Source organism: Bactrocera latifrons, unplaced genomic scaffold (assembly GCF_001853355.1).
Source record: "Bactrocera latifrons isolate USDA-ARS-PBARC rearing strain unplaced genomic scaffold, ASM185335v1 scaffold_5, whole genome shotgun sequence".
Taxonomy (NCBI): Eukaryota; Metazoa; Arthropoda; class Insecta; order Diptera; family Tephritidae; genus Bactrocera; species Bactrocera latifrons.
The window spans coordinates 3019390-3041070 of record NW_017537156.1 but is presented as its reverse complement, the minus strand read 5'-3'; the positions used below and the strand labels follow the sequence as shown (position 1 = coordinate 3041070).

The window sequence follows — 21681 nt, the reverse complement described above, 5'->3', positions numbered from 1 at the left end:
TTCTGTCATCTCTGCTGGTTGAGTTATCGCTGTTCACCTTGTTGAGAACGTATTAAAAAAGATTACTTTGATTTATTTCTCATTTATTAATTCGCGTGTATTTTTTTCTTGTTTATTCACTTCAATATTCGTACGAATCATGCGCACTAATAATGCCAAGCTTCCGGATGCTCTAATTACATACCCGCTGATCTTTCTGATAAATCACTAAAAAGCAGCCGCCGAATTGGATTAACGACGAAGCCGACAAGCTTGTTATGAGAGCGGCTGCGTGTAGTCGCAGAGGGGATGCGCCTACAGGCGCCGTTGAATATGGCATTTAATTAAAGATTAGAGCCAAATGTATGTATGTGTATGTGTACTTCTGAGAAATTATGCCAAAGCAATGTAGTGGTCATTGTTTGGCACCCAAACAGTAGTAAATGTGCAATGATCGTGTTCTTTGTGGATTTCTCATTTCGAACGCATAGAGCCACTGGTATTCACGCAATCACCAATTTCGTGCTACCGACGAAACTACCGACGGAACTTTTTGTTGTTGATTTCATTGTTATATTGATAATACAACAAAACTGGTTACGAAGCAAACAAGATCGCGTAAATAATTCTCACTCACGTTTCCAATAAAAAACGCAAGACAAAAGGGACCAAACAAAGGTTTAAAAAAGTGAAAAAAATGAAAAAAAAAAAAATATTTAAGAAAAATTATGCCAATTATAAAGCCAACATTTACAATTGTTGTATGCATATATACCTACATATGTACATATGTGTGCAAACATCATGTAGCAGCTTTGACTTAACGCACCGCAAGCTCTATTTTGCTACGGTTTATCCGCTGGAAAACGTTTCTCAGCACTTTTACAACTCTCAGGCAATTAAATGGTCACCAAAGTGTTTATTAAAAACGAATTTATCTTTTTGCTTTGTTGTCGGGTAAATACACTTGTCGCATATGGCACACTCACAGCCGTCCTGCGGTGAGCGACATCAGACGCCTAACTCTGGACGCTGTTGCCTTAAATTACTTAATTTTATTCATGAGCCAAGAATATGCATATTAAATCATATGAAAGTTAGCTACAACACAGCTTAATTAACATAACCTTTGATTGTTGAATTATAGCATACACTCACCTACCTTTAATAAACCCATACTTGCTCCATACTGGCGGCCAATGCGCCAGCCCTAAACAAGTTATATGCCATAAATAAAGCTTAAGCAGCAATGTGCGCTGTCTTCAAATAAATGCGATTAATTTCTCCATCGGGCAATAGGTAACGAAAGTAGGTAGTAATGAAAGGTGGTCCGCGCGCATGCGCTGTAGCCGCGCAATCAAGCGGGTGCTACCACGTAAATCATGCGCCATAAGTTATGCGTTGGAGAAGAACAAGTGTATTGGAACGGTCCTCTCATACAAATATATTAATATTTGTATATGTATATAGGTGTGTTTGATGAAAGGCAGCGCAGTTCGCCGCCAAACCTTCTTTGCCGCAGGTGTGTAAACTCATCATTTGGTATGCTGCCCAACCTATTTGGGCTAATGAAAAATTAGTGCTGCTTAATGAAATACACACACAATTTAAGCATTAATGCAGCGGGTAACTCCATGGAAAACTGGAAGAGAATTAATACTGAAAAACTTCATTCAAAGGTGATTCGAAAATGAGCGCTTCGAAACATCAAACAGATTTATTCGACGAATATGGGGTTTTGGTAAGAGCATGTACTTCTTTTCTAAACATGTAATACTAGATACTAATTTCAAAGAAAAGCTTCTTTTGTATAAAGCTTTAAGCAGAAACATGAATTCATTCGGTAAATTAATCCAATTGTTTTTAGCAAAAAAACATTTTTCCAACAACTCATTACTCACTGGGGCAACTGCCAAGGGTATATCACATTTTGTTACTTCAGCTCTTGTCAAAAGTCCTTGGCCACGAAATTGTTATAAGAAAGTATATCAATACTGAACTGAAGAGGATGCATCTTTAGTATAGGTTGGATGTAATATCCATAGGTAGTAGGGTTAGTGATTACGTTATGGTAGAATATAAACATAAATCTGTATAAAGTGCCCAGAGAACGTGAATAGTGATATGCAAAAAGCATTGAAAGGAATCTGTTCTCGCTACCCTACCGAGGCGAGGTTTCTGTTCTCTCAAAGCATATCTGATTGATTCTACTTCCAGAGAAGATATACCAGTCATCTCGAAACTGTTACCCGGGTGCTTATTTACAAATCACTAAAAGTCAATGCTTAAACCTGGTGGTCACAACCGTTAGTCGTGTGATAATTACTTTAAAGTTGAGCTCAAAGCATTGTCTAATGCAATAAATGGTTTTTACTCGTAAATAAGAATAGTTGGCAGTACTTAGGTATCGGTTCAAAATAAGAACTAATCCAATCCAACAAAGCTTCTTAGTGTAAGGTAATATGGCGACAAAACTGTTTTTTGCTTCGTCTTATTACCAAAAAAAAAGAGGATTTTTTCTCCCATTTTTTTAATACGAAGCCAACAAATATTGATTACTTACATGCATTTCAAAAAAAAAAATATATAAAAAAAATCAATACGCATTTTTACCTGGAATACGCCATTAGCAATATAAAAGAACTGATACGCGCTTTGCAGCATCCATAAACCGTGGTACAAGACTTACCATCTAGAAAGCTAACCCCAGTGCCTTCTTGTGCACATACTATAAATGAATACCATACATGTGTGTTAGGGTGGGTCGATAAAATCATGTACCATATGGGGGAATTGTTCTACGGATCATTCTGGACAACTTTGCCAAAGAGACTATGGATCTAAAACCGGCGTTCGTGAAAAAAAGAAACTCTTCATAAATATATATTATATGGGAGTTGGGGATAGTACCGACACGCTTTTTATCTATTGTTGCGTAACCAAGTTTTCATCGCTTTTCTTCATTTTAGGCACAAAGCTACAATGATTTCAGTAAAACACGCTCATTTTCATTGAGATAACTCGCGTGTTGGTCGATATATGCGGTATAAAGTAATCTGGAAGCTCGAAAATCGTTGTGTTGGGTATATGGGATCTATACTTCCCGCCCAATTCAACATATTTTTTACACACAAACACATTTAAGTCAGTATCCGTGGACTTCAATATACAATAGATCTCACGCATTTATCGAAATTTGCGCTGAAAAGTCAACTGTAGGTGCTGGGCTCCAAATATTCGGTACCCAGAGGGTTAAAGAGTTTTTGTTGGATTTGAAGAAATTTTGGTCGTAAAGCGACACTTTAAAGGCATTATTTCTACAAAATTTTGATAGCTTCTTTATTTGTACACTGGAAGAAAAAAAAATCAGATCGAATTTAAGATTGTATTATAGAGGAAGTAGGCGTGGTTGCATTTCGCACTATCCCATAAGAATTCATAGGATTCATCTTGAGCGATTTTTTTTTTTTTTTGTTTTTTTTTTTTTTTGTTTTGTGTTTGCTTGGACGGTTTGATAGATATTATATGTATGTACATTAAACCTCTTTGAGGGCCACGCCTAGTTTTTCAAGCTTATTATCTCAAAGTTACCCTTTGCTACTGCAATCCAATTTCGGTTTTATATCTTAACTTAGAGCTTACTTGTAGTTCGGACACTTTTTAAGTTTCCTTTAATGGCGTTTTGTGGACGTGGCAGTGGCCTAAAAACGCCCATCTATAAACTCGTTCTTACGTTTTTGTCAAGGAACATATATACCAAGTTTCATAACATCCATGATTAACTCAAGTTACAGCTTCAACGGATGGACGGACAGACCTACAGACAGTAGCTCGGATTTCAACTCGTCTCATCAATCTGACCAATAGTATAAAAATCGACCCGCTCTAATGTACCGTATGTATACCTATACTTAACTGCGCTACGTCTATACTTAATGAAGACATCATCATTTGTTAATCGAAATGAAAACGGCTTACCACTACATACACATCAACATAAACACACACACATATGTACATACATAGGTAAGAATGCAAGCGAGTGGTCGGCATCTTGTACAAGAAGTGAACCCCCGGAGCTCAGTTTCGTTCCTCTAATTGATTTATTCATGGCTTAGACGCAGCTGCACTCAAGCAACAGCCGCCAACTGCACATAAAAACTCACTCGTTTACTGCACGATTAGGCGTGTGCATAAGAAAACCTCGCAATCGTAAGCCTATGGCTTTTAGAAGAATTAATGGAATGCCATTGGCGCTAACTACTGTCTCCTTGTTCAAGTCAATTGATCGTATGCTCTGCTGTACTGTGTTAAATATGGTTCGTGGTTTGTCGCATTTCTCGCTGTTGTTCTACAATTTTGATTATTGTACCCATGCCTTGTTTACACATTAATTTATACAAGTTGTTGTCCGTGATAACGGTGACAATTGCACAGTAGTGAGTGTAGGCAATTAATGACTGTCGGACGTACGGTAGTGTACTACTAAAAACGCTTAAGGCAAGATGTGCAAACTACAAAGTTCCACTACTTTGAATCAATAAAGAAAAAAGGGCTTTTAGGAATGCTGACAGTGATCTCAAAGGAAAATTCGATTCTCACAAGGTTTATATTAAAAATTTTACTACATTTGACCGTCTTGGAAACCATAACACTTATAATAAAGCTCTCAACAATATTTTTTGCTTTCTGACAAATAGTCTAACATTAACTTCAAAGAGGCGAGGCCTATATTTCCGGTCTGTCAGTCATAAACTCACGCAAGAATAACTTTTCAAAATTTTCTCTACAATTTTCGACATCTATTTATATCTCTTTGCCATTTATGAAGAATAATGGATATATAGTTGCAAAAATATAATTGATAATAGTCACTTCAGATCTTACTGTGAAGTTTATTGGGTCTAGCAAAGATTTTGAATTCCTCAATCACTATAATTTCGCATTTTCAAGCAAAGAGATAACGTAAAATGATCCCAGTCAGCCATAAATTGAGGAAATCTGATTCATGCTCAGCCTTTCAAACCATTTATTTTGATTGCCAAAACCATGGACGGACCAAGTATTATCTGAAATAATTATGGTCTATTCCAAAACACTGGTATGACATCATCTGTGAGTCCATGCTCAACGATATTCAATATAAATCGTCAAATAATATTTTAGGAAGATAATTTTGGCCCCAATGACTTTAAGAAATGCTATGACTTGTATTACATGACTAGAAAGTGAAAACATTTGAGATCATTGAAGCTTTAATTATCTCAAAATACTTGAAATAAGTTTCGATGTTGAGACAGTTGATCCATAATGATTTGATTTATTTTGGTCGAGACTCTACTTCTTCCTGTCATAGTATTCTCAACGGAGAGTTTTCAGAGCTTGAGAATCTATATCAATAAGACTGACTGACCTTGTGAGCATAGACATTTGGGTTTAATTTCCTCACATCTGAATATTTCAATGAATCAAGAATCATTTTTGAAGTGGAAGATGACAGTTAGTTAATAGTTTTTTTCATTAAAAGAAGTATTTACATATCTAATATCGAACTTATTGGTAACACTGCTCTTTTTTTAAGTAATGGGAAGCAACAAAAGCCGGAGTGCGGAACTTCAATCCGCTAAACCTAACCTACGCCCAACCCCAGACTCTCCCATGGAACCACCGGATTAAGTAATACTTCTTGAGAGTGATAGCATATTTAAGTCTCCTCTATGGCTTAGACTGATGACCGTCTAATCTGCTCTATATGGCTAAGTGTTGTGGCTGCCGCTTCGCTGTGAGCTTTTCAGTTCTTAGTAGATTGACACACTAGTGTCTTAAAATTTTCCACCGTAAAACTACCCCCAAGTGTTGTTTTAAGTTTTTCCCTTGTACTGCAAAAGCGAGGGCAATAAAAGAATACATGCTCAGAGCCTTCAAAGCACATGCTTATTTTAATGACTAGCGCCTGGATCCATATTGAAGCCGCATATAATACAACTGATCTCATTCCTTTGCGAATAAAAATCGCTGGCTGCAACACACGCAGTCTTTATTTGTCATCATTTTTGATAAGGCATTTAGATTTTCATTCGCTTTATCTGCAGTATATTCCAGGTGATCCTTAAATTTGAGCGTTGAGTCAATAATGACTTCCATATACTTTAGTTGTGCCCGTGAACGAATCTCAAACTCCCCTATGGTGAGAGATTTTAATCCACTTTTCTAGTACTTAACAGGAATACTTCTGTCTTTTGCGCCCAGCCAGTTTTAAACTAATTGAAGAGAACCATTGGCGCAGACTTTTTATGAACTCCAGGTAGCTCTTGTTGCCTTCATCAGTATTGAATAATCGACGCCTGTTTCCAAAATAACTCATAAAAATGTTGTATTAATAAGTACATGTGTAGTTCAGAGCCTTGATTATGTTTAACCACTTTGCTGAGTTGAAGGCATTCTTCAACCAAGGTGATCAGCACGCAATATCTTTTTATTACGCCATTCCACCGCTTGCCACTTACTGCTCATTTCGCAGTGTCAACGACATTGCTTAGTGCGTCAATGGTGGACATCTTCTTCTTAAAGCCGTATTGCGTATAAATGCTCCGGTATGATCAGTAGTATTATAGTATTAATAGTCAATAGTTTGTTTATGAAATACTTTCTCAAATCAATTTGATATACAATATTATAAACAAATTCTATTTATTAGACTAATAAGTCTCCGAGTTTGGGTTTGAACTATCGGGGGTAGCTAACAAAAGCGTTTGTATACATTCAAACCGCAAATTTCTCAGATCTTATATTTTACAAATAGCTACGTTCAAATTTTTGCTTTCTCATTATTCTTTCCCACAAATTTTGCATATTTAAATAATTTTCAAACTAAGCAAAGGGCATTGACCGGCTACTGATTGTCAGATTAATATCTAAATATCTTGTTTACAAAATCAAAACGAAGAAAGATGTAAGAACCGGTCCATTACTAATCAACTAACGGTTTAATAGTTTATGTTTAATATTTGGCTCAACTACCTAATGGATTCTTAAAAATATTTCATCGCACATATAAAAGCTCGGATATCTTTCGCCGCGTTCGCAGTGTGCGATAAAATGTAACGGTTTGAGCGGGATACCTGCGCGGCACAAGTGATTCGATATTATATATTTGATATATATACAGAGATAAGTGCTGAAATGCATATTTTTAACTGGAAATATCTACTTATTGTATTCCTGGCTGTGCTTTGCTTAAAAGATGCAAGTGGCCGCCACATATTCCGCAGGCATCATCATCTATTCAGATACCGGGAACGACAGACCACAAGAGACCCCACGATGACGACCTCCACTGGATTTACGCATGAGATGCTTTAGTTAAGTGTTTATTTATTTATAATTTCGGGTTATTTAAACTTTGTAGAATGATTTTACGTTGTGGTTAGTTCGTAATCCACTTGTTGATGAAGGCAAAAAGACGTGAAAGTATTTAATGCTTTAAATTTATATTAGAGAAATTAATGTTAAATTTTAATCCCAGTGTTTGTGAATAAAGTATTTTATATAAATAAGTATTATTATTATTATGACCGAACAGACTCCTCCTGCCGAAACGACGCGGGCGCATCCGCTTAGTTGCGGAATCAGCGAATTATGGAAAGGTTGAGATCTAAAAACTGCTCAGTTATAGAAAAATACATTATAAAAAGTGTTGAGATTTCTTTATTGAGAGAAAGCAATGTGGACTTTTGAAAAGTGAATCAAATTTGCAGGAATGTGAATTAAAATCAATATATTGCGACGATGGTTCAAAATTTGATCTACAAGATTTGAACGGAAAGGGTCTAAACTGTCTGGAAAAGCGAACCGGGGCATTAAATTTAACTTCAGACAGGAAAAAAGAACTGCTAATTGCTCCATTCAGGATTTTACTAAGAATATAATACCAAGCATTTCTCTACGACTCGTAAGTGTAGGTGAACTTATAAGTTTTAAACGACTTGTGAATGGAGTAAGACTTAACCTAGAGTCCCATCGAAAATGCGATAAGGCGAAAGTAAAAATTGTTATGGTACCCACTTTCCCTAACTTGTCAGAGGTAGCTAAGGCTCCATACAATAGCTTGATGTCTTCCGCAATAATTAAATATTTGAGAACTCTATGGCAGAAAAGATATCGTTGAAGGAGTATCCTTAAATATCAATCGTTGTATTCTGTTATAAAGATAAGAAGATACCCATTGAAGAAATCTTGGTTGAAAGCTCAGAAGATCAAGTCCATTTACTTTATCGAAAGCTTTGCTAATAACACATGGTTAAAGTAAATTTATTAGAGAGATATAGTTTTCAATGTATGACCTAAATCCACTATTTAGCAAAGGGATTATAAATGACTGTTTCCATATTGAAGGAAATATATATTGCTTATGAGAGAAATTAAAACTTGTATCAAACGCAAGAAGTTGAATTTGGCAATATTGTTCATGAAGCATGAAGATATCATATCTGGACTGTAATTCAAAAATTAGTTCACTTATTTAAAGCGTTACTTGATGTATTCGCACAGAGCACGTGCTGATAGGAAATTATTTTAGGAAAATTATAAGAGTAGTTTGACTTCAAAAATTCTACAAACATATTGAAGATAATGTGATTGTCACATGACGTGATAAATTTGTATTATATCGGGAACGGAAATTTGGAAATCCTGCGTTTGGAATTAAAGAAATCATAAAAAAAATTTAGATTAGTTACAAGGCAAGTGAACCAGTTCTTTTAAAATCTTTGAAAGCACAATTTTCTGTATCTAGGAGCACCCTTAGGAACCTCAAGTCACTCAAGAAAATAGCCATCAAAAATCAATACATAAGTATTTAATTTTTATGGAGAACTGTTTTAAATTGGGAACCGCTATTTATGGAGCTTTGCTTTTCGGCACTTTGTACTTCTGTACACTTTGCCCGAATAAGTCATCTTTTCTATTAACAGTAAAATGTAAGCTGTGTTCGTTTCGCCAATTCTATGCTAGCTATGGTGAGCTCTGTTCTCTCGTTAAAGCTTTCTCTACGTTAGCAAAAACAAAGTTATAAAATATAAATTAAATCAATATAAGGTATGCAAGGAAATGGTTTTCCTACTGCACGCTAGTTATTCTATATATCTATTGTTGTTCGTTTCGCCCATCCTTAGATATTGTAAGACAGTAGAGATGGTATACTATGGGCGAACTAAACGAATAATTGGTGTATACTATACATTTGTCTTAATGTTAATTTAATGCCTACGTAAATAATTTCCACTGGGAGAAGCCTACTTCGTGCCTCACGTACATTTATCTCTGCAAACAATTCAATAACACTTCATTAATTTTACAGCAAATCAATTAAGACAATATTGATGAGTTTTAATGCTGTTTGAACACGAGCTGAGACAAGCATTTACGGGCATTATTTATATGACTGTGTGTATATTTCTACAATATTGTCAAAGAAAACACAGCAAAAGTGAATGCGTGTATACAGCTATATATGTATATAAATATATACATCTGGATATATATGTACATACATATTTATTTATACTGATACATATGTATGTACACGTTACAGTTAAGCAGCCGTTTGTGCCCGAAGGCAATTTAACAAAATCAACAAATTCCATAGCTGGAAGTCGTACAATGAAGGTCAAGCCTGTAGCCAATCAATACGCTATAATTTAAATGGGCAAAAATAACAATTAAACCTAAAAAATAGAAATAAATACAAATTCATTAAAGTTTAGAAAAATAAATAAAAAAATTTGAAGAAAAAAACACGAAGACACTTTAATAAAAAATACGAAATCAACTGCCATTTGTAAATCGCACAGTGGATAAAAAAAACGTAACGTACATACGTGTAACACTTGTTTTACACGTTTCACTTCAGATAATTGGCGTCAAGTCGACAGCAAGTCGCCGAGCTTACATACCGACAGAAAATAATGACCAACAATATCGCCAATATCAGTGTCATTATCAGCTGTTCGATGGTGAGCAAATGCTGTATTTTGCATAAATAATTGAATACCCAATACAAGTGTGCGGATATGTTAATTTGTGTGTAAGTAAGTATAAAAGTGTTGGTAAGTTTATTATTTATAAAAAATTCATGCACCTTGCTTCAAATACTGTGGATAAAATTATACCAAAATGGGTCTGTCAATAGATTGGATGGCTTTTATAAATTAGTGAATATACGAAGTTTAAACGAGGAAAACATTACCTTCGGACGCACCGAAGCTATAATAGCCTTCAAAAAAACAATAGATACGTCTCGAGAACTTTATTCCGAGCGTTCAGTTTGTATGGCAGCTATATGCTGCAAACATCCGATCTCAACAATTTCTTCGGATATTGAATTTACTTAGCTCATCACGCTGCGAATTTAAATATCTACATACTTTATAAGTTCTCGATATACCCTTCTGGAGAAGGTTCGAAGCAAGGTTGCTGTACCCTGTTCAGGCTATAAAAATGTTGTATTTTTTACTTCACTTCACTACTAAATCTGGTCATAGTAAGACATTTATTATAAATATAATTCTTATAAATACAATTAAAGTTATAATAAGTAGAATTGGGTAGATACCATCAAAATACCTTAAACTTTTGCAAACTTACTTCGAGTATAGGTCATGAAAGAGGTATCTTACAACCTAGCTGAGGACCCGACATCAATCATCAAATCCATCATAATAGCTGAAGAGTTGAAACTATCCAACAATCTAGCGAATTACGCTCCAAAAAAGTAGTTGAAACCGAAAAAAACATAAAATTCTTTATAGGCTTTGAAGGCCATCCCAACCGGGGACTAAAACAACACCACAAAAAATTGGATTAAGCTTTGGTTTTTATTGATTCAAGAGCGTATTTTAAAGACGATAATAACGATTTGTAGTAAAATGGTTCAAAAGTTATTTTCTTGTCTGTCCGGGTCAAATTTGACAGGTGTTATAACGGTTTAACAGTTGTCAAAATTTTTTTTTAAATTATTCGGAACATTGTTTTTGATTCTATAACAGCAACAACTTCTGTATTAATTTTGAACTAAATGGCAAATTAACGTTTTAAGTCTTCACGATTGACCGATTTTCGACATCCCTAAAGTTTTTCTTCATTCCATCGGATCGAACTATCAATTAAATACATAAATTACACTGGTACAATCATTTAATAACAGAACTACAAGCTGTTGTACCCCTTTTACATTCCTAATAACCTACCGAATATACTACTATATTACTTTTGACGACTTGTAACGCTTTTATGCAGCTTGAGTTCTAGTGCTGGACCTCCGGCCAAGCGCTGGTCAACAACTAGAACTTGAGCGACTGGGAGATCCTTTTGTTCCAAAGTGAACCGTAGTAGGTCCTACAAACTACTCGCACTTAGCAAAGTCAATCGAACCTCCTATAGGGTCACACACGGTGCGGGTAAATATTATAATATATTTTATCGCTCACTCTTTGTCAAAAATGTATGGATGAAATAGAGGTGGAAACATATTGTCAATTTTTCCTTTATTGTCCGGCTTTCGACACTTTGAGATTGAAAGAGCTCGAAACTTTTCGTCGAAAACCGTCGTCGAACACCTTTGCGTAACATAAAGGAAAAATAAGCGTGCAATTGAGATCCATGGATTGGATCAACACTACAACCCAGCTTAACCCAACCGTATGTGAATTTAAGTACATTTAATTTTCATTTATTAATATTATATTATAGGCTCTCAAGATCATCTATATTCGGACTATATATTCCTTTACATATTCCATATACCTATCGTATCACAATCGCAGCTCAGAAGTATGCCTGTCTCTAGTCACAGTCCAACCAGTTAGATTTTAAATTGGCTCCTATTGGAAAACCCTGTATAATTAACAGGTAACATATCCATCTATTACAAGTATATATGTATATTTATATTTATATATATATATCTATATTAATTTATGAGCATGTTCTGAATGCTCCACTTAAAGATAGAGTTGTTGGGAATTCAATCGCCGCAATTGAAGTCAATTGCCTGTTGTTGTGATTTGCATATTTTAAAACAAGTTGCCATAGAAGTGTGCACTTTGCATATTGTCTGATCTGAGGCAGTTTTGCTTTTTATGCTGCCCAGCTTTATTCAAATATGTACATATTTATATAGGTATGTATATTCGTCGACCACAATCGACTGGTAGGGCTGTCGGCGCCGGCCAGGCTGGCCACTGACCGCATGTAGGCGTCATTTAATGGTTGCACGTTGTTGCATTGTACAATTACAAAAGTGAAAATTAAAATTAGTGATTTATTTTATGGTGGTTTTAATTAATCGCAAGTATTTAGCAACTCTGGCGATTTGGCATGGCCTTGTAGACGAGTTGTGGTTGCTTGTGGCATATACCTCTGAACAATGGCGAAGTACTGAGGAAAACCAAAAAATCAACAACAACTATGCTGCAATTTATCAACAGTACACAAGTGCAAAAACTTCCAAAGTAATTTTGGTTTGACGTTGATTATTTATTGGAAAATCATTAGAATTCCAAATATGATACGGAAAAGTTTGTTTTAGCCGCTTTTTGTACAAACATTTGTGGCAAATGGTTACTTGTAGAACTTTTATAATGGAAGGCACAACTTCACACAAAAAGCAGTTAAACTTTAAACATTTCCCCGCAAATGATTTATAAGCTTTTATCCAACTCAATATTGTTGTATTTTTTTTTCTTTTTTTTTTGGGCTGGTGAAATGCTTGGAAGAAGAGTAAGAAGTGAAGCCGGCATATTTCTCCAAACTTAATGCTTATGTCACAATGAAATCCTTCATTGTAAAGGCGTAAAGAAATCCAGATACATACATATATATATATAATTCATTGATTGAATTAAGCCATATTGAATCGGAACTCATTTATACAATATACAATTAAAGTCAGACTAACGACCATGAGATCGATTAGGTTAGGCATTTCAGTAAAAATTACTCCATTCTGACGTAGTTACGGATATGAGCCTGTACTGACGTCCAATACATAATTATTAGCAATGTTCTGGTCGAAGATTATTAAAGTTACTTCTCAAACCCCTATCGGAACATCGAAATGTATGAGACTCAGGTTTGGAAACCTCCATTGCATTAAAAACTCAGTGTCCGAGTATATAAATACCAATATTTATTTTCTGATCTATTATCGCATTCTAGACTGCATATAGCACAACTTTTTTTTTTTTTTTTTTTTTTTTTTTTTTTTTTTTTTTTTTTTTTTTTTTTTTTTTTTTTTTTTTTTTTTTTTTTTTTTTGTTTTTTGATTAGGGGCATACCTAATAAATTTATTTGCATAATGTAAAAAAAACAAACAACCGAACTCTAGTTATTTCTGGAAATACTTTACTATTGATTGAAAGCACCAACAGATACTTGTAGTTTAAACTCTTTCAAAGCTGTGTAAAGATATGGATAGAAGAATTTATACGAAGTGAGTTGTTTGAACTTTTTCATTGGGAGTGATTTCTCCGTGCGGGTCTCAAACCTAGCGCACAACTTCACTAGGCGAATAGTATAAAATTGTATACACATTAATTTACCGAGCCGCTTGTTTCAAGACCGACGTCCGCTCGCAGCTGCACCTCTGGTGAACAGACGCTGTAATTAGACTTTAGCGAATAGTCTTAGGAGTATGCGAGAGAAAGGTTTTGCGGAAGATTTATCATTCTTTCAACATTGGTAAAGGCGGTACCGCAGCCAATGGAACGATAAGCTGTATGACATAAGAGTATACAGGGTCATTGAAATAGTTCAGCGAATTAAGAGAGCTTAGCTGCGCCGACTAGGTAATGTTACCCAAATGAAAAATAATACTCCAGTTTGCTGATTTTCGATTCAGAACCCACAAGTGGAAGCATAAGAAAAGGAAGACCACCACTCCGTTGGAGAGATCAGGTGGAGAAGGAACTGCCTACACTTGGCATCTCGAATTGACGTCGAATACGGAAAGGCAGAAACGACTGAAGCGGTGTTGTTAACCCGGCTATAAACACGAAAGCGGTGTATGCGCTAGTAAAGAAGAGAATAAGAGTTTGTTGAACTTCGAAAACAGTCAAACATATGTATACAAGCCCAAATGTACTTGATCTTTGTAATTTGGCTTATTGACAGAACGGCAAATATTTCTTTGACTTTCCCTACATTAAACTTTGAATAATCAAAAAATCAATTTAGTGGCGGTCGGACATTTTTTATGGAAGAAGCCTGTTTGAATTAAGCTAATATCTTAAATATGATCTAACAGTACATATTAGTATTTCGATATACTAACTGCAGAGTGCATACGAGACATCGAATTAACCAGATAGGCACAAGTTAAAGGATAATGACATAATAATCGGATGTTACTTTTTCCCAAAGTTTTTCTTTATTTTGTAGCTAAAGCCTCCAGTTCATTTTTTAATAAACCCTTTAAAATTCTACTGGATTTAGGTCAGTGGATGGAGGCCACTCCATTACATTAATTTTTTTGTTTCTGTACGCACTCCTTAGCAAGCTTCAAGCAATGTGTATGGTCATTATTCTGCATGAATTCCTAGTTTAAACACATTTCTTCGGTCTGGAGCCCACATTTTTTTTTATCCTGAATATCGGATCAACTCCCGAAGTGGAAAATCACATATTATGAGATTGCCTCCCCCATGCTTGACAGTGGTAAGACCACGATGTAAGCACGGAGGATTATGCCCCACCGAAAATCTTCTTTGATTCGAGGCTCTTGGACGGAGCAAGGCTGGCCACACATTCAATAGAAAGACCAAGTGTTTAGTGACCTTGGATTCACAATTGGCGTGATCTCGCAAATGTTAGATGCAACTGGCGCAGTTTTGTGTTCTTCATCTAGACATACCCACGGCTGTAGTGCCAGGGAGAAGAAGTATTTGAAAACCAAAACTGGCAAATTTAATTACTACTATATTAAGGTATTTCTTGGAAATACATTTCCGTTAATGCCAAAATGCTTGGACTTGTAACATATTTGAAAGATCTTCGCCTTCAGAACTTGATTGCCCAAGCTTTTTGCGAGCAGAACTATTAATATATGCTCATACAAAGTATTCCTCTCATTAACTGTAGCTACAGTCTTCATGATTGCTAGGAAGTGCATCTCTAAGTAGGACATACCCCCATGCGGAGGTCACCGTAAACAGGAAGCAAGCAATAATTCAAATGAATTTAAATTCAAATCATTGCAAACGTACATATGTACATATATATACAAATTATGTATGAGTGAGTCGACCCAGGCAGGACTGTCATGCAATAAAAACAACTATAAGGACTTGCAATATGGTAATACTCTTAACGGGAATTTCGAAGTGTGAGAAAGTAACTGCCATACAAACCAAGTTGTGAAAAGTTTTCGGACCCCGGCATGGCAAAGTTGTTTGGAAATTGTTAACTGAGGCGGGAGCACCTAACCGGACAGCGGAAATTGGGCAATGTAAGGATGCATAAATTTATAAAACATACAGTAGATAACTAACTGCCGTTAAGTGTATTGGCATACACTACATACATATATTATGTATATTAGCAAAAGAGTAAAAGTATTTTGATGAGAAAAGCCGCAGACGGCAACCACAACATTTCCGCTTTTAAAGGCAACGCTCTCGTATACTTCATAAAACTGTGTGTGTGTGTGTGTGTATGAGTGGTCAATGAGTAGCCGCATAACAAAATTTACTTTACGACATTAGAAGTAAAAAGTTGATTACTTGACTGGCCGTTGTGCGGTTGCTGAGTTTGATTAGTGTCAACCAACTCATAAATGCCATTGACGCGCTGCCAACACTTTGCTCGAAGCATTTGATTTTGATTGCCTGTTGCAAAGACCATAAAAGTGTGCAGGAAAGAAATTTAATACACTTCTCAGCTGATTTTGCTACATTATTCGTAGGTATATATGTTTGTGCGGTAATCGATACTTCAAATCAATGCGCGGACTTAACAACAAATACTTAAATGGAAAAGTGAAAAAATGCGGAACACGACGGCGCCGGTGACGGACCACGCACAACAGCGGCTTGTTCTATAATGTTTTAATAATTATGGCATCAACTTGGAATTTCGCGAAAAGGTTGCCAACTCACTCTTGTTTAAATCTTACGTATACCACAATACAATGGTACAATGTATGAAAGAAAGAACGGTTGCAGAGAGGTAGTGTCTCGACTATGTTACTGGGGATCTGTTATATAATCTCGACTTTGAATTATTCAAGAAATTCGAACTTTGCCAACTCTGTAGTTCTCTCTGATATTCCTGTCACCAAGTAAACGAACGGAAAAATTTCAAGTTGTTTGCTATAAATTTTAACAAAAAAAGTATTTCTGTACATTTCGTCACTGTGTCGCTAACTGACAGTCGGATGCTTCTTCTTCTTTACGCGGTTTTAGCCGAGGTGGATTGAAGAGCCCACTTTACAACATCGCGCCAAGCGTTTTTCCTTCCCGCTGCTTGACGCCAATTTGAGATTCCAAGTGTAGTCAGGACTTTCTCCACCTAGTCTTTTCAACGGAGTGCAGGTCTTAACCTTCCTCTGCTTTCCCCGTAGCCGCTGTCTCTTAACTACGTGAATGTCGTCGTATAACTGGTACAGTTCATCAATGCGCAAAGGACCATAAATCTTTCGCAGAACTTTTCTCTCGAAAACTCGTAACGTTGACTCATCATCCATGCCTCTGCACCATACATATAGCAAAGCGGGAATAAGGAGTGAAGAATGAAACTATAGGTAGAAGCTCACGCAAGTGAGGAAAGTTCTCTGATCACTACTCATTTCGTAGTGGCCAGAAAGAATTATTTTACATATGGTTCATGCAGCACACGACTTTCGGTCTTAGACCAAGTATCCTCTGGGTAGTCAAAAACATGCGTATGCGGCGAGGTGAAGTGAAAAGGCAAAACATCCCTCCCCAAGGAGGGACCCGCTTATAAAAAATCCTACCAATTAAAAGAAGAAAGCAGCCTGAGATAGTCGGATTAGGCAATATTTTCTCTTGATCTTCGTCCTTGTTGAGTAGTGCACTAAAGAGTCTTTTAGTTTATATAAATTGTAGGTAGAGTCTGTCTTGCCATACATTAACGAACTTCGATACCTTTTATAGAGAAATCAGCAGTGGCAGTTATGTACCATACAGAGGGTATTTCGGGATTATAAATATATATGTATAAGAATTTTAAAGTAAAGCTGACATTACTTCACCAGCCATTGCAAGATCTAAGTTGAAACATTTCGATAGACACACCTTTGATGAACTTACAGAAGCAGCTGGAATTGGCCGCTTTAACAAATCTGTGGAAAGCCAAACCGATTCGTCGATCTATAAGGGTAAGGTGATACATTTCTAGAAGAATTAGGAGCTACAAAGGACCAGCTTTTACAGTTGGTCAAATGAGATCTTACAATATGGTTGGTGCTACACACAGAATCAGTCAACAATTATAACACAAAACTTTCATCAATTGTTTCTCAATTCACCAATTTTACACTACATTTAATGTTAGAGTGTTATTCGGTTCCTATTCCTCACAGTTAATATAAAATACTTATGCTATTCGGCTAGAAGTTATCACGTGGCAACTTTGTCATAAACTTCTAACGCCTAGCGCAAAAATTTTCAATAATTACCAACAACATTCCAGGCTTATCGCTTATTTCGCAAAGGAAATATGTGGGAAAACCACATATTTGCAACAATAGCACAGCTGCTGGTGATGATGACTGAGGAGACTAAGCTGCTAGTAATTCGCTTGAGTGAGCTACATGCATTCAACCTTTCCACCGATTTACCAGCTAATTCCACTATTTATCTCTGATGTATTAATTACCTTAAAATGTCTTTACCATGAAATAATTACCCTTTACAATAATAAATATTCAGCTATTTCGTTGTCAAGCTAAGTTTTGTGACCTTGATTATTGGACACTAAGTAAAGGTATTTAAGTAGTTATGTACAGAGGTATGAATGCAATTCTCTAGCAGCGCTTAACTCCGCAAGCAATGCCTACTTTCTATATCTAACCAAAAGCAGCCGGTCAACATTCCGTTAAATAAAATGGAAATTGAGTATTGTGAAGATGTCTTGTCAGATGAAAAAGCTTTTTACACAAGTACTTGTTTCGATCGTCCAGTTTGTATGACAGCTAATGCTCTAGTGGTCCGATATCGGCGGTTCGGACAAATTAGTAGCTCTTTGTATGAAAATGATCTGTATGAAAATGACCTGTACAAGAGCTCAGATGAAATCTCGAGTGTCCTACATTTCGATATACCTTTAAAATCTTAAAAACCAGAAACAGTTAATACTCAGTGCGAAAGAGATGAAAGTCAATTATTTGTATTTACAAAAAGCGATCCATTTTTAGGTACCATACTATTTTAAAGAAAAGACACACAAACTATTTAACGGGGAATGTTTAAAACATTATTTGGCATTTATTATCTCTTTAAAATTTTGGCCACGGCTACGTCTCAGATGGCTCAAGCGTGATCTGTCCAAAAAAATCTATTGAAATAAATATTTTTAAAGCGTCACCCGTTACATGTCACCTGAAGCCATAATACTTTCAAATAAGGCCAGAGCAAGAACATGGGTTTCTTATGGTTTGTATCTGTTTATCTTATATGCATCCGCTAAGTTTTGAGATCTAACAAGGGAAAGAGCAGAAATTTTCACCAGAAGGCTTAGAATATCATAGGTTAAGTGAAATGGGCGATCCTAATAGGGTTCTCACTTGAACTGCATATAACGACGGGTCGTAGTGACACCCACAATGCATATAAAACTGATCATAAAGATCCTCATGAATCGACGTTGAAGCCGCTAATGTCCGTCATAGCTGAAGTACCTGCTTCGCCGAAGCGACTGTTGAAGTGTTCCAACCTCAGTCTTGCAAAAGAGAGACAAAATGTGGTGAAAAAATAAAATTTAATTTTTCTTACGCCGTATTTTCATTTTACCGAATTACTGAAAACGCGATGTACTTTCTTAAAGATATGAAGTTTTCGCTGTTACACTTTCAACTAGCACCAAACTTTTAGATTTTAGATAGAGAATTTTAATAAAATATTTTCTTTCAATTTTAGTAAATTATAGAATTTATTGTTCCTTTTGTAGAGTATTTATACGACGCGCTTTTTGTCTTTAAAATTGAGTTTTACAGCTTGAGTTAACCCTGTTGTGGCCGCAATACCACCACTTTGGCACCCTGATTTCTCTTAGCAGGGCGACGGCGATTACGGCGACGATTGCCTTGACGACGTTTGTTGCCACGTCTTATTATGCGACGCCTTCCTCCTGCTGTTGTAGTAGTTGTTGGAGATGTGTTACCACCCGCCACAGCCTGACCCACAATTTGCGGTAATAGATCCGCAACTGGTGAAGCATTAGTAGCAACAGCACCTATAGCACCACCATTGCCACCACTACCAGTACTACTAGTACTGATAGTCGGTGATGTAGTCTGAACGCCACCATTCAAATCTATATAAATTGGTTGTATATTATTGGAACCGCTATTTGGGCGGAGTTGTTCCAGAAAATCCTGTCCTTGTGTGATCAACTGGTTGACGTTGCTGGTGCCGGTCAAGAAGCGCAGCTCACCATTGCCAGTGTCCTTAACAAATAGCGCAGCAACGTGCTCCTCCGATGCTTTCTTCTTGGGCGCAGCTGGAATTTAGGTTATCATTTAGCCAACTTTCGATTATGTATAAGGTTAATTTACCTGACACCAATGTGTGTGTCAATGCGATTACACAGACTAGCTTCAGCAACATTTTTGGACACACTCGCTTTATTTTCACCGTTCAATTTAATATTATTGTCCTTTTCAACAACAGTCCGCCGCACTGACTTGTCAACACTTTTGACAGCACTACACCAGCTGTGCTACTGTTTGATGTCTGCTTATCCACCAAAGGTTTTATACCAAAATCGATGCGGCCTCAGTTTACGGTGAAATTATTTTGTAGGCCAAAATGATATGCAAATTTTGTAAAAAAATCGAAATTTTCTAACGGTTTATTTGCAGAGTGTTAAATTCTTGCGTACAATTTTTATTTATTTCATTGTCATAATTACAAGCCAGTACTTTTTCGTTTGAATGTTCGTTAACGAAAGTGCTCACGCGCCACTTAATACTCCCCGCAAGCGCAAAGACAGCGTCAAAGAATTGCCTTAAGGGCTGGAATGACTTCAAAAGAGTTAGCTGCGGCATGCGCAAAGCATATGACAATGATCATTATATCGAAAGAAAGTACCGTTCGTAGGCCAGTGCGATTGTGGGAGATTGAGTGAAGAACAGATCTTATTGATGACTCTTTCGCTATACGATGTCTATTCACCTCATCGTTAACTAAGTGCAGAAAAGTTTTACTCGTACGTAGACACATATCTGTACATTTACTATATAAGTATATGTATATGTATGTACTTACTATATATTCAAAGAAGATTGGACCATATGCTTAAAGACTGATATCTTAAAAAATAAAGATATTATTAAATATTATAATATTCGAAATCAAAATCCTAAATTCTTTGAAAGTAACAAACTCCTAAATAGTCAGAGTAGAGAAGAGTATAGAGTGGGATAGTAATTTTAAAATAAGAGGTGTCCTCTTGTACATTAATATACGAGGTGTGTTAAAAAAGTATCGCGAATTTTGGGTTTTTTCAAAAATTATTTATTTATTCATGAATATCTATTTTGTCCCCTTCAAAGTAATTTCGCTTGTGCCATCGGTTTTTCCAATATTCGAAGCACTTCAAAAAAAATTTTTTTTTTTWTYTTCTTCAGCTCCTCCTTCGATGCCGCCTTTATCTCGTCAAGAGAAGTGTAACGTCGTCCTTTCATCGGCCTCTTCAGTTTAGGGAACAAGAAAAAGTCACAGGGATCCAGATCTGGGGAATACGGTGGCTGCGGCATCGTTGTGTGTTGTTTTTGGCCAAAAGGTCGCGCACAAGCAGCGATGTGTGAGCAGGGGCGTTATCATGGTGCAAAAGCCAATTTTTGTCACATCTTCTYGGCCTTCTGAGAATATTTTGTACCACCGATAAACGTTGCTTCGGTCCAAGGTAGCTTCTCAGTATTCCACAATCAACATTCGGAATGCATCCGCGCACTTAATTTCGTTTTTCACACAAAATTTGATACAAGTTCTTTGATCCTTTTTTTTTTTTTTTGAATAGGTAAAAATCGAAGACGGTCCAAAACACGCGGTCCAAGCAAAGCAGCTGTCAACAATTAAATGAACATTCAAAATGGCCGAGCTTGTCGGCATAAGTGAGAGACATGAGTACCAACATAACGCCACAAAAAATTCGAAATTCGAATATGCGTAACCCGAGAAAATTCAAAATTAGCGATACTTTTTGAACACACCTCGTATACATATATACCATGTACATATCGGTATCTAATGTAGCATGCGAACATCTAGTGTTAAGGGAATACACATAAATAGAACAAAGTTCCAAATTTTGACGAGATTCATATAACAAAGTAATTTCAAACATTACGCTTATTTGCGATTTAACCCTTGAGTGAGTTGAATTCAACACAGCAAACAATAAAACATAAAACTTGGAACGTCAAGTGATCTTAAGCATTAATATTGCCACTATAGGCTATTAGAG

General features: G+C 36.2%; 1 protein-coding gene across 1 annotated transcript; it reads right to left on the bottom strand.

The window, feature by feature from the left end:
• Positions 1–18953: 18953 nt before the first annotated feature.
• LOC108973681 lies at positions 18954–19926 on the bottom strand. Its single transcript, XM_018941088.1, has 2 exons — positions 19769–19926; positions 18954–19713 (listed from the first exon to the last, which is right to left on the bottom strand). Exons 1-2 carry the CDS (start codon positions 19818–19820, stop codon positions 19214–19216), a joined length of 552 nt encoding a protein of 183 aa, XP_018796633.1. The 5' UTR covers positions 19821–19926; the 3' UTR covers positions 18954–19213.
• Between the last annotated feature and the right edge of the window lie 1755 nt (positions 19927–21681).